At 32.3% G+C, this 13715-nt stretch overlaps 1 protein-coding gene across 8 annotated transcripts in view; it reads left to right on the top strand.

Moving 5' to 3' along the window:
* Positions 1-13715, top strand: part of LOC141506690 (cohesin subunit SA-2-like) — a 116169-nt gene that overhangs the window by 66641 nt on the left and 35813 nt on the right. For 7 of the 8 annotated variants that reach the window (XR_012473963.1, XM_074213681.1, XM_074213680.1 and 4 more), the window contains 6 exons: positions 363-455; positions 777-927; positions 2609-2757; positions 3424-3525; positions 5824-5987; positions 6098-6226. Coding sequence is in view for 7 of the 8 variants with exons in the window: in XM_074213681.1 (XP_074069782.1) it covers positions 363-455; positions 777-927; positions 2609-2757; positions 3424-3525; positions 5824-5987; positions 6098-6226 (788 nt within the window). In the remaining variant the exon portion in view is untranslated. The remainder of the gene's footprint in view (positions 1-362; positions 456-776; positions 928-2608; positions 2758-3423; positions 3526-5823; positions 5988-6097; positions 6227-13715) is intronic. The other variant, XM_074213682.1, reaches the window with a different exon arrangement.

Raw genomic sequence — 13715 nt, 5'->3', positions numbered from 1 at the left:
TGAAAAAAAGTAGAAATTTTTATTAGCTTAATGAATATCCAGGATTCTAGAGGACCAATAATGAAGCATATTAACTATCTCCTGATAGAGAACCTGAAAGATTTAGCATAACAAATTTTTTTGGGACATTGCTGATGCAGAAATTTGTTTTGCCTGACTCCAAATGTTTGTAATAAAGTTTTTGTTTTTATTTTGATAAAGGATGGATAGGAGGAAAGGTTAATTTTTGTTGATAAGAAAAAAGTGGAAAAATAATTAAAATTAGATTAATTATAAATTAATTAAAATATAGTTTAAAAACCAAAGTGATTTGTTTTGAAAAGAACTTTCCTAATTTAAAAAAGACTTTAAAATATTTTCAGGAATCTCTTTCAGAGTTGAATGAACAGATGGTATGTTTCCGTTTGATATGTGAAGCGTACCTCAACCACCATAATAAGGATGTGAGTGAAAAGGTTGGTGTAACATCTATTTCCTCTAGAACTTAATAAATTCATTCAGTAAACCAAAAAGGAAAACCTGCATCTTTCCCTGTGTTGAATCTTGCCCTATAATACTAAGACCTTAGTATTATTGGACCTATTGTATAGGCTTTTTTAGAGATGTTGTAATGCCTCAGGAAGGAAGAAATGGGAAGTGGGGTGGCATTTGTGGTAGATTTAATTTTTGTGGTAGAGAGGAATGTCTTTAGTGTTGATATTATTTCTTCAAGACTCTAAAGAGAATGTGTGTGTGTGTGTGTGTGTGTGTGTGTGCCCGCTCTCTTATGTTTTTAGGCCTTCATTCTACTATGTGACTTGCTGATTGTTTTAAGTCACCAAGGTGTGGATAAGGATGAAGATTTTTCAGTGCTTAAGTTTCTTCCTGATCATGATCTACAATCAAGAATGATTGAGTTTGTCAAGGATCATGTTTTTGGGGAGAACAGTAAGTATCATGGCTCATGGTCAGACTTTTTAGTCCTGAAGGGAGTAGTTTTCATCTGTTCAGGGAGAAGTTTGGTTTTAAGTATATCTATGTGTATTAAGGTGGGAAATTGAACTGGGTTAGGTTGTCTGTGTATATGGCTGATGTATATACATATATATTATCAATGATTTTTAGGTGTAGTAGATAACAAAAAAATCTCAAGAATTTAATAGTTTTGTGTATTTTTAAAACTTTTAAGTCCCAGAGGAACCTTTGTACTTCAGTGTTATGCTGTAGACTTAGGAGAGGTCATTTTTATTGTACATCTATATTAGTTATTTAGTTTTTTTTAACAAATACTGTAATTTCTGATTTGTGTTGTCAAGTAATGTTGTGTTTTAGCTTTTTTTTTGTCCGATTTGAAAGAGTATAAATAATTGCCTATGGCTCTAGTCATTGGCATTCTGATTATGGCTTCATATTGCCTCCTATCACCATCACAATGATAACATCCCTTACAAATATGTCTTTTTAGGTAATGTTTTCAGACTTGATACTGATATATCTCATATATAAACAACCCACCTTTTTACATCTCCTTGTTTTACTCTAGTTACATCTTTTTTATCTCAGTTCTTGGCTACTCCTGGTTCCATGAAAATTCCAAACCTGTTACAACTCCCAAGCATTTAATGTTACCTAAGTTTGAAAATGTCATAATTAACAACCCCCGTATTTTTTTTTTATTAAAATCCTTAATATATCCTAAAGGACATCTTGATGGCACAGTGAATAGATCCCTGGACTTGGAATCAGGAGGATTCATCTTCATGAGTTCTAATGCATCTTCAAACATTAACTAATCAGCCCCCCCTGGGCAAGTTACTTAACCTTGTTTCCCTCAGTTCCTCATCTGTAAAATGAGCTGCAGAAGGAGATAGAAAAGCACTCATATTTTTGCCTAGAAAACCCCATGTCATGAAGAATTAGACATGACTGAACAACAATAAATAATATATCCTACTGTATCTTTTAAAATACTTGTTTTCTTTTCTGATACTTGTTATTCTTTTGGGATTCACTAAAATTCTTTTCTCAGGAGATTTGAGTTACCTTTGAATTAGATGGAGTAGATTAGCCTTATATCTTAAATGTTGTAGTCAGAGTTGACTTGCTGTCATTTAGGATTTTTCTGCTTTTAGTGGGCTGGGTCTGATTTATTCTTAAGTATTGATTTGATGAAGAGAGATCAATTGCTATGTTAAGTTCCTCTCCTTTTCCTTTAAAGTTGGGTCAAGTATTCATTGAGTCTACTGTGTGATCAATACTTTCCTTTCTCTTATTCCTTCCACTATTGATAAAGATGCAGAGAATCTTGTTTGAGTAAGACAATGGAATTTGATTTCATAATTTTGTATTGTCCAAAAGCAATTTATGCTTGATATGGAGTCATTCATGCACTATAAAAGTTATAGATTATCTGTGGAGACTTAAAAGACTCATTTGGAGTATAGGACAAGCTCCCTCAAAATAAGTATGCAGAAAAATACTTCATTTTTTATTGAGTAGGAACTATTGTATTGGGGAGGGGAGATGTGGGTAGACTGAATGTGTTGGAAGTTAAATCTGCCCACATTTTTATGGGGTAAATGGTCAGCAAGTTATACATCAAGAGAATAAACTGAATTCTTTTCCCTAGGTTTGCCTGAAGAGATGAATAGAGAGGAAGCTCATAGACTGGAATCCATATACAAAAAGCGGATTGTTCTGGCAGAATATTGTAAACTGATTGCTTATAACGTGGTGGAAATGATGACAGCAGTTGAAATCTACAAGCATTATATGCAGGTAACTGTGATTCTCCACTATAGATTGAATTCAGGATGCTTTGCTTTTGACATTTATTAGAGTAATTTTTCAGTGGACTGAAGCCATATATAAAATGTCAGAGTGACATTATTGGATATGATCTTTGGGCAACAGCTTGGCATGTTTTATGCCAAATCATCCTGTTTATATAATCCCAACTTCCCCTGTTGAAAGATCTATTTTTCCAGTTTGAGGGTTTTTGAATCTTTTTGATTTACTTATTCCATGGCCATTTGCCCAGGGCTTGTTGGAAGGGAGCTAATTTATTCCAGTTTTGTTAATGACTCCAATTTCCTAGGAGAACAATTTTAAGCTCTTGAATCTTATGGTGGTAGCTGATCATATATAAAATGACCTTATGTAGTATCCTTTAACTGTTCTGGTTTGTATTTGGGCCATTGGCTTATGTATATAGGTCAATATGCTTCCCTCTTTTTTTTTCTTAATTTATATTTTATTTTTATGTTATATTTGCCATTAAGATGACTAATAGAATTGAAAGCACATTAAAATCTGTAAATGAAATTGTTAATGATAAAAGTTACTTTGCATAATAAACCTTTTAGTTAATATATATTAACAGCATTGTTAGCTTGTGAATATTGACAGTATTTTCCTTTAATGTTTAATTTTTGTTTTAATTAGACCTACCATGATTTTGGTGATATTATTAAAGAAACAATCAACAGAACAAGGCACAATAATAGGATTGAGAGTGCCAGGACATTGATTGTTTGTTTGCAAGAGGTAAGAGAAACAGTATTGACTATAAAATTCTCATTTTTAAAAATAGAGATTGATTTTCCATACCACTGAGAGGCAAGCCTTCTCTTATAGGAGTTTTTTAGACTTGAATAACTCACATAATCATCTGCAGTTGAGTATGTTTATGTTGCCATACTGCCTTTCTTTCTTCCTTCCCTTCTACCCCCCCCTTTCTTATTTTTTCTCTTTTCCTTTTTTGAAAAATGTTTGATTCAGAAGCAGAGATCTGATGATTCTGTCCTTGGCAGGTACTTGATTGCATTCATTTTAGGATGACAAAGTGCTTTAATATTACTCCATTATTAATGGAGTAAGGAAAACACAGGGATATGAAGCAATATAGTCATGTTCCCATAGTGAAATTCAGGTTTTGTTTGGTGGGATTTCAGGCTTTTTACATGCAGGTGCTCAATAAATGACATGAACTTAGGCAACTGTTGTTTTCATTTGCCCATAGCACTCCTTGGTTTCTCTGTTGAGCTACCCCTTGAAAGGATATTTTTCTCTTTGAGTTCTGAGGAATTCCTCTCCTTTTAACCTGCCATATAGGCCCCCAAAGTAAATGACTGTTTCTCCATCAGAGATAGCCTAGCTGTAGACAGCTACATACTTGGAGTATCTCTCCTTGACAGTCTGCAATTCTAAACCCTGAGATGAACTAATGCCTATTGGAACAGATTGTCTTTTGGAATGCTTGTTATTCAGGGACAATGGTTATGTGTCTTCACTTGATGGGTGCCAATTAGCTCCTGACAGTGTTTGTGCTCATTATCAGCTAGGCTAGTGTTGTTATATTCCAGGCTGAAGTTATAGTGTGGAAAAGAGAAATATTACATTATGCTCACCACCTTTCTACCTCATTAGTAATTTTAAACCCCATGCACCTTAGGCTTATGAGCCCCTATCATTTAGGTGAACTGGACATCTATTTTAGCAACTGCCCCAGCCTGGTCTACTTGTACATATCTGTTTTTAAGCTGCAGAACATGTTTCTCATAGAGTGACTGATACATGAAGCCCTGCCACTATTTCACATTCTGCCAGATACTTTATATTCTGGCCTTAGTCCATGAAATAGGAGCTAAGGTGAGGGTAAACAGCAGCCTGTCAGAACCCTGTGTTTAGATATCATACACATAAATCATTTCAGCTTGACCCCTGATTGAATATGCTGATTTTGAAGTTAAAAAGAACTAGCCATCTATTTCTAAGGGACCCTTGACAACTTGGTATAGCCCCTGTTTTAATGCAAAAAAAAAGGACCACTGTTAGATTGTGTTAAAAAAATATCCAAGGTAGACAGTTATGCTTCCTTGACATTCTTTTCCTCTCCTTTTTTTTGCAATGAACCTGGCAAACACCAAGAAACATGATCATTTAAATTTAGAAAAGGACATAATATTGTTTATGAAATTAAGAACTGACTGATATTACAGTTTGGTTTTTTAAAAAACCTATATATTAAAAGTAAAACAATGGTACTAAAATCGTCTTGCTTGTCTTTGTCCCATTCCAAACTTTCTTCTTCTCTCTTTTGTGTTATCTTTTATTCTGAATTTTTACATCAATTGAAATGAACACTTTCATAAACAAAGCAATCCATCTGAGGATTTATGTGAAATAGTGAATTACATCTGTCTTTCTATTTAAGTATATAGCACATCAGCATGTTAATTCTTAAAAACTATTTTCATAAAAAACTTATTGAATCTCCCTCTGACTTTCCTTCTCATCTGTGCATTCCTCAAATGCTTCAGTGATTATATATATATAGTCAAGCAAAACATTTCTACATGATCTTTTCTGAAAAGGTATAATGCATTCTACACATTGACATTCTGTGAATATATAGTACTTACTGGGATGAGTATTTAATGGGCCATCCTTTTGTTGTGCCTAAATCTTTCACAGAACTTTATATTATCAATTCTCTAAATAAACATGATAGGTTTGTGTCAGATTTGCATGACCTGCTTTGAGTTTTGCTTGTAATTGACTTTTTTAATTTCCTAACGATTAGCACTGTCCAAAAAATGTTGCTTTGTAGATATTAGATTCCCTGTCAACTAGTGGCCTTTTGAGAGATTACCACTTGACCTGGGATGTTATAGAGGGAATGTATGAACTTCCTTGGGTAGATAAGGGAGAAGAGGGAAGTGACCTTCAGCTCTAAGCTTTTATTATAAAGTCATTTGTGTATACCAGTCTTGATATATTATTGGTATTTTCTTGAGGATTCTCTTCTATGGAAAATGTTTGATGATAATCTGGGTTTTGCAGTTATATCAGAACCACATGGCAACCTATTGCAACAATAACAGTCGTAAAAAGCAGATTGACTCCTCCGCTTCCTTTGCCAGTATTAAAGAACTTGCTCGTCGATTTTCTCTCACATTTGGCTGGGATCAGATGAACTCCAGGGAATCAATAGCTATGATACACAAGTATGTACTCCCAAGTACTATTATTTTACTTTGTAGTTTTTCTGTTTTCAGTTTTAATTTTATAGGATTTTTTTGTTTTTTACCTTTATTTTCTTCTTTCTTACTAACAGAGAAGGAATTGATTTTGCATTTCATGGAAATAGTCAAGATATAGACTATTATCTCCCTCCCAATCTAACCTTCTTGGCAATCATCAGTGAATTCTCCAATAAGCTACTCAAACCTGACAAGAAGCTGGTGTAAGTTTAACCACGTTGTTTGATTGTTGTATTAGATCTATCAAGACATAAAACAATGGTAAGAAATAGGACAGTTTGTAGGAATGCTTGTGGAACCAATTTACATCATAGGTGAAAAGATTTAGGCATTAGAATATATGATGTGACTTCCTTTCCTTGTATAACAGGGTTCTTGGTCTTGAGGTGTGCATTTTGATACATTATTGCCCATAGGGTAGAGATTGTTAGCATACTATGCCACGACCAAAGGCACATGAAGTTCATTGTACCTAATTTTTCAGTCATATTGATATGGCTGTTGCTATATGAGTGATGGCAGTTTCCTTAGTGGTCTTTGAAAAAACGTAAGTTGTTTTTTTCCAGATCACCATTATAGAAGCGCATGCACTCTCTCTGGCAGTCTCTCTCTATATCTCCTGCCCCCCTTCATTTCTCTGTCTCTGTCTCTTTTTCTCTCCCTTCTTCCCTTCCATGACTATTTATACTTTTTGTTTTTGATTTTGGTTCCTAAGTTAGTAATATGTGCTGTTTTTGGTTTCAAAAACCCTCAAAATGTTCAGCAGTTGCTGTTCAATGTTGTTGTAGTTCAGTGTTGCTGTTTTTAATTATTTGTAACAGCTCAGTTCAGCTTCAACAAGCATTTATTAAGTAACTACTATGTTCAAAGAATTGTGCTAGATATTGGGCATAAAAGGAAAAAAAAACAGTCTCTGGATTCCATCTGCTGGAGTCATTTCAGATGAAAGTATTGACAAATGGTGGGATCAGGAAAGGCCCAGAATATAAGTCTTGCTTCGTTGATGGTGGCATTGGTTTTATATCTATCAGGGAATTAAGGGTTCCAAGAGCTAGAGAAGTAAGACAGGACAGCATTTCAATAGTGGGAAACAACCTGTCACAGATATTAAGCATAGAAATTAGGAGGTAGATTGTTATGTATAAGGAGGCTGCTTTGACTGGAACATAGAAAGCACAAACTAAGGGTTTTTAACTTTTTTTGTGTCATAGATCCCTTTGTCAGTTTGGTGAAATCCCTGGATATAGACCCCTTTTCAGAAAAATGTTTTTTAAGTGCATAAAATAAAATACATGGAATTATATAGGAAAGAAATTATTTTGAAATATATTTACCAAAATATTAGAGAAACTTTGGAGGCAGCCAAACATCAGCCAGAACATCCCATTTCATCTAGAACAAAAAATTTTTCAAAAAATTAAATCATAAAATGGGCTAAATTTCCTGATTTTTTTTCTTTTATCTGTTTGGTTTTTTTTTTTTTTTGATGTCTTGCACCCATTTACCCTAAAATATGTTTTCGAGCAACTGACATGTAACTTAACATTAACAAAGATACTTGTGATTAAATAGGGCAAACAATTAGAGGCAATTTTTCTTCTCAATGTAACAAAAAAAATTTCTTGATAATTAGATTTAAAAATGGAAAGACTGCCTCCAAAGGTAGTGACTTCCTATCACAGGAAGTCATTGAAGTCTGGATAGTTACTTGAATTCAATTTAACAACTATTTATTAAATACTTAACTGTTCTGTGGAAATGATAAAGTTCATGTGTGACATAGTGATCTTTTCCTTCAAAGTATTTAATCTAGTAGGTGGAAAAGAAATAAACTTAGACTCATAAATTTGGAGCTAAAAAGATACTTAGAATTTTCTAGCTCTCTTTTGTTTTTATATATGAAAAATCTGAGTCCTGGAGTGGGCAAAGACATAGTATCAGAAATCTGGGACTTAAATTTAAGTTTTCAGGCTTCAACTCTAGCATACCTTTCCTTTGTGTCAAACTGCTTCATTATAATATGCAATATTACATAATTATAAAATTTTATTATAATGAACTTAAATATAAACAGATGTAAATTTTTAATTTATACAAATGGGCAGGAGAATTGTATATGACAACATGAATCTGTTGTTTTTAAGCATAAGATTTAACATAGTAATTCAGCATTCCATTTCTTGTCTCTGTCCCCTTCAGTATCTTCTTCTCTCATCTGTGTTTTTTTAAATGTTTAATTAAACTTTTTTTCCTCTTTTTTGTTATCCTAATAACTGTCCTTCTGCATATCCCTGACATAACCCTCAAGAAAGCTCTTGGAAAAACAAATTCAAATGCTGGCCATGTCTAGAAATGTAGATCTCACTCCTAGTTCACCATGAAAAATGTAATATCAGTATTCCAGAGCCCTGATTAATCATTGCACTATTTGTAATTCTTGACTTTTTCTATTATTTTCTTTTTTAGTATTTTAATCATTACTTTGGTTTGCTACTTATTTCATTCTGTATCTATTCATATAAATTTTTCTAGGTTTCTTTGACTTGACCCCCTCCCTTCTTATTGCAAAATTATATTTGATTATATTCATAATCCATAAAATATAAGTTTAGCCATTTCCCTATTGGTGAGTGCTCATTTTGTTTCTAGTTATTAACTATAATAAAAAAGGGCTACTATCAAAATTTTTATATGTCTAGTTCCTTTGATCTCATTGTGTTTTATACCTAGGAGTGATGATGAAGAAGGAACAAGCTGGTGGCTGGGGGAAAAACCAGGATAGAGTAGTCTTAAAAACCTAGAAGTATAATAAAGAGTTCCTCAACATATCAAAAACTACAGAGAAGTCAAGAATGAGGATATAGGAAAAGATTTAGATTTTGGAGAGAGCAGTTTTGTTAAAAGTCAAGGTCATAAGTACATTCTCAGATTAAAAAAGAGAGAAGAGTGAAAGTGGAGACACCTATTGTAGACAACATTTTCAATGTGGCAATGGAAGAATCAGATGAGGGTATTTTTCAAAATGGGGGAGAAATGGGTATATTTTAATCAGTAAGGCTGTTGACAGGGAGAAGAAACTGAAAATAAGTGTTAGAGTGAGGATGACAGAAGAGGCATTTCATTGGAGGAGAAAGGATGGAGTAAAATTGCTTGAATAGGTAAAGAAACTTGCCTTGGCATAGTAGTAGGGCTACTTTATCATGTGAGCCAGGTGAAGGAGGAAGAGATAGTAGCAGAAGGTTGCCTGAGTGATCATAGGTGAGGAAAATTGGAGAATAGGGAGCTCATTGTAAATAGTCTGTTTTTTTTTCCTTCTATAAAATATGAGGCTGTTTTCTCAGATGAGAAGATAAAGTTAGGGTTAGGTCCTTTATTTGCTTTTTAATTGTAAATGAAAATCAGTTTGGTTTTGTTCTTTTTTGAGGGGATCAGATTAAGTATTGATTATGTGTTTTAGTTTTTTAAAAAATATCCTCTAACCTTTATGTTTGTAGTTTTTAAAGATTGTAGTTTTAATCTTTGATTTGTAGATTTTCTGGTTTTGTGTTTATTGAGATTTTTTTATTTATTGCTTTTCTTATATTTCTATTTGATTCCCAGTTGATCTTTGTGAATGAAAGCATTTAGAGCTTAAAAAATGTTATCATCTACTTTAGCTACTTTAGTCTCATTGTAGTTTCCTTTGATAAAATTATCAGTTGTTTCTACAATTTGATCTTTGATCCGCTAACTCTTTAGGATTAAATTATTTAATCTTTTAAGTTTGCATTCTTTATGGGCTTTTTATTGATTACAATTTTTATTGTGTTATTGAAAGAGAATATATTTATTATTTCTACTTTTGCTTTTCTATATTTGTTCATGAAGATTTCATTCCCTTGTACATGGTTGGATTTTTAAAGGTGCCGGGCATCGCTGAGAATTTGTATATTCCCTTTTATTTATGTATAGCAGTATATTCCTTTTTATTTATGTGCAGCACGGACTATAGATATTTATGTATTCTTATATATCATATTTACAGATGTAGTGATTACTGAAGATAAGGGGTGTGTGTATCTGTGTATATATATATATGTAATGTGTATTTTTCTCTAATATAATTTTTTTCTTTATTATATAATTTGGTGCTTACATATTAGTTATTTATATCATTTAATTATTTATGGATAATATGGTTAACTTTTGTATCTCGTTTTAATTTTGGTTTGTCTGAGATTATAATTACTTTCCTAGTTTTTTGAATTCTTATGAGGTACAGCAAATTTTTTCTAACCCCTTATTTTAACTCTGAGAATTGTTTCAAGTATTTTTTTTGTAAATTATATATTTGTAGATTCTATAGTCAGTCAGCAAACATTTATTAAATATCTGATTTGTGCCAGGGTCTGTGCTAGGCTACAGTAAAGAAAGACAAAAGACACTCTAATGGGAGAAAAAAAAGCACAACAAAAAAAGCTGGAAAAAAAAGAAATGGGAAATACTCTAAACATTCAGCTGCCAATTGATTTTCTAACATATTAAGTTTGACCTTCAAGACTCCATTCAATTTCCAACTTTTTAAAAAAAATTTATATAGAATTTTAAAAACTTGAAGTTACAAATTCTTTCCCATCCTCCCTCCTCACTTCTCCTTGAGAAGGCAAATAATTCCATATAGTTATACATGTGTAATCATGCAAAACAAATTTCCATATTAATCATGTTGTGCAATTCCACCTTTTGTGACTTCTCCTCCAAGATCTACTCTGATTATATCTTGCATTTAAAATATATATATATTTTTTTAATTGAAATCTGTTGTTTTTTATATCACCTTAAATCTCCCCTGTATCCCCTCATTTTTCTCCTTCCAAAGAACTATTCCATATAATAAAGCATATTTTTAAAATAAATTAAGGAAGAGGAATAATTGAAGACAGGACTAATCATTACATTGGAAAAATCTTAAATTAATGTTCCATGCCTGAGGATTTCTTATTCTTGAAAGAGAATGAAGAGAAATATTCTCTATATCTCATCTTTAATGGTACACTTGTATTTGTAATTTTGAAACATTAACTTTTTAAAAAAATTTTATTTTAAGGCAATGCGGTTAAGAGTGACTTGCCCAAGGTCACACAGCTAGGCAATCATTAAATATCTGAGGTCGGATTTGAACTCAGGTCCTCCTGACTCCAGGGTCAGTGCTCTATCCACTGTGCCACATAGCTGCCCCATAACATTAACTTTATAAAAAAAATTTTAATTTTTAATTAACTTTTACTTCGTCTTCTATTACCAAAATTTAGAGCCATGACATAATATTCTTAAGGGAAAAAAAAAGAAGAGAAAAAAATAAGAAAAAAATTATCACAATATTGAAAAGATAGGAAGATATCAGTCTGTCACCTTTGTTCATCTTCCACCTCTGCAAAGGAATGGAGTAGGGTTCATCTCTCTAAACTTTGAAGATCTGCTTGTTCTTTGTAATTTTGTAGCATGGCAATTTGGAACATTTTGTGCTTCTTTCCATTTACATTGTTGAGGTCCTTGTGGATATTATTTTCTTGATTCTGTTTGTTTCCTGTAAACCTTTTCACAATTTATTCATCATGTTTGTTAATTGTTAAAGCAATTGTTAATTGTTTGTTAATTGTTAAAGTAATATGCCATTACATTCATGTGCCACAATTTGTTTAACCAATCTTCAGTTGATGGACATCTACTCTATTCTAATTCTTTATTACCACAAAAATTATAATATAAATATCTTGTTAAATTTATGGACTTTGTTTTAATAAATGGTCTCTCTTTGGGGTTATAAGGCTAGGAGTGGAATCTTTGGATCAAATAATATGAACTTTTTGCATAATTATATATATTATTTTCCAAAAAATTTGTATAGATTGACAATTTCTTCAGCTATGCACCTATATTGCCACCTCAACATAAACTATTTCCATCCTTTGTCATTTTTTCCCCTTTATTAGCTGTGAAGTAAAACCTCAGGTTTGTTTTTATTTATATTTGGCTTATTTGTTTTTTGGAGCATTTCATATAGTTGTTATTAGGCTACAGTTCTTTTGAGAACCGTGCATATTCTTTGACCACATATTCAACAATGACTATATCTGTCATTTATTTTAATATCTTAAAATCAAAACCCTTAATTGAGAAATTTGATACATATTTTTTCCCATTTGAATTTTTTTCTTTTTCTACATACTGCATTTGTGCTTGTGCAGAAGATTTTTAGTTCCATGTAATCAAGTTTATTGATTTTATTTCCTGTTCATTAATATTTCTTTTTTAATTAAGATACATTTCTTACCTATAGCCATGAATGATATATATAATCTCTTTTAAATTTTTTGCTTCTGATCTTTGTTATTCAGGTCATGTATATATTTTGAATTTATTATGTACTGTGGTATAAAGTGTTGGTCAAAGAATAATTTTTGTCAGGTCACTTGTTCAGTTTCCCCAGTAGTCCTTTCAAAATAGAAAGCAATAATCTTCAAGTTTTGATGATTCTCCATTGTCTATTCTGTTCCATTGATTTACTTTTGTATTTTTTACTCAGTCTCGGATGATTTTGATGACTGCTGTTTTATGATTTGAAGTCTGTGAGAGCGCTATTTCTCTTCATTCCTCCTTTTTTATTGTTATTTTTCTTGATATTCTAGAGTTTTTATTCTTCCAAATAATCTTTGTTATTATTTTATTGTACTCTTTTAGGCATCCCTTTGATAGATGGGTTGGTTCAGTATAAAATAATAAATTAATGTTGGTAATTAATACCATTTCTTTTACTATATTGACATTTAAAAGTCATGAACACTGATTTTTCTTCCAGCAAAAATAGTTCTGGATTGTAAATCTGCATTTGTGAATTCAGGTTCAGTTTCTCCTCCCCTCTAGGATGGGGAGAACGGAAGAGGGAGTACATGATGCCCAGGGAGGGGAGAAGGAACATTGGGACCAGTCCACTTAAGTGAGAACTGTCTAGATTGAATTTTTTTTCCTTTAAGGGAGTACCTCTATGACTTTGTCCAGTCATTTATATGTGGTCTACCCTGTTAATTTCTTCAAGCTAAGATTTGCATTAAGTAAATACTTGAGGTTTTAGAATTTAATTAAAAAATATTGAACTTAATCACTAATTAGAGTATTTCAATAAACATGACAGAAAACAAATAGAATTGTATCTAAAACCATAAACTCTTGATTTTCTTTAGATATTGTTTATATTATTAGGTAAAGATGCATTTTTTCCATTCTTTTTTTTCTATTTTTCTTTTGGTTTTTGCAAGGCAGTAGGGTTAAGTAACTTGCCCAAGGTTATACAGCTAGATAATTATTAAGTGTCTGGGGCTGGATTGGAGCTCAGGTCCTCCTGACTCCAGGACCAGTGTCATGCCCTGCCTAGCTGCCTTATTCTATTCATTTTGACAGAAATAGGGGCTGTATTTTGTCAAAAAGTTTTTGAGGCTATTGTTGCAATTAGTAGGTAATCTAGTGGTTGTGTTAGTGGAGAGCCTGAGAAGTGGGATGGAGAAATGCTGGATTTGGTCACTGTTATCAGGTAAGTGAGAGTGACTATTTTGAGTTTAGGAGTCTGAGAGATTCAAACAATGGTGGTGGTTTTTAACAACATGCTAAATTTGGAAGAATGATAGGTTGAGGGATATATTGAGAAGAATAAATTCT

Source organism: Macrotis lagotis, chromosome 1 (assembly GCF_037893015.1).
Source record: "Macrotis lagotis isolate mMagLag1 chromosome 1, bilby.v1.9.chrom.fasta, whole genome shotgun sequence".
NCBI classification, from domain to species: Eukaryota; Metazoa; Chordata; class Mammalia; order Peramelemorphia; family Peramelidae; genus Macrotis; species Macrotis lagotis.
This window is presented reverse-complemented; position numbering and strand designations above follow the sequence as displayed.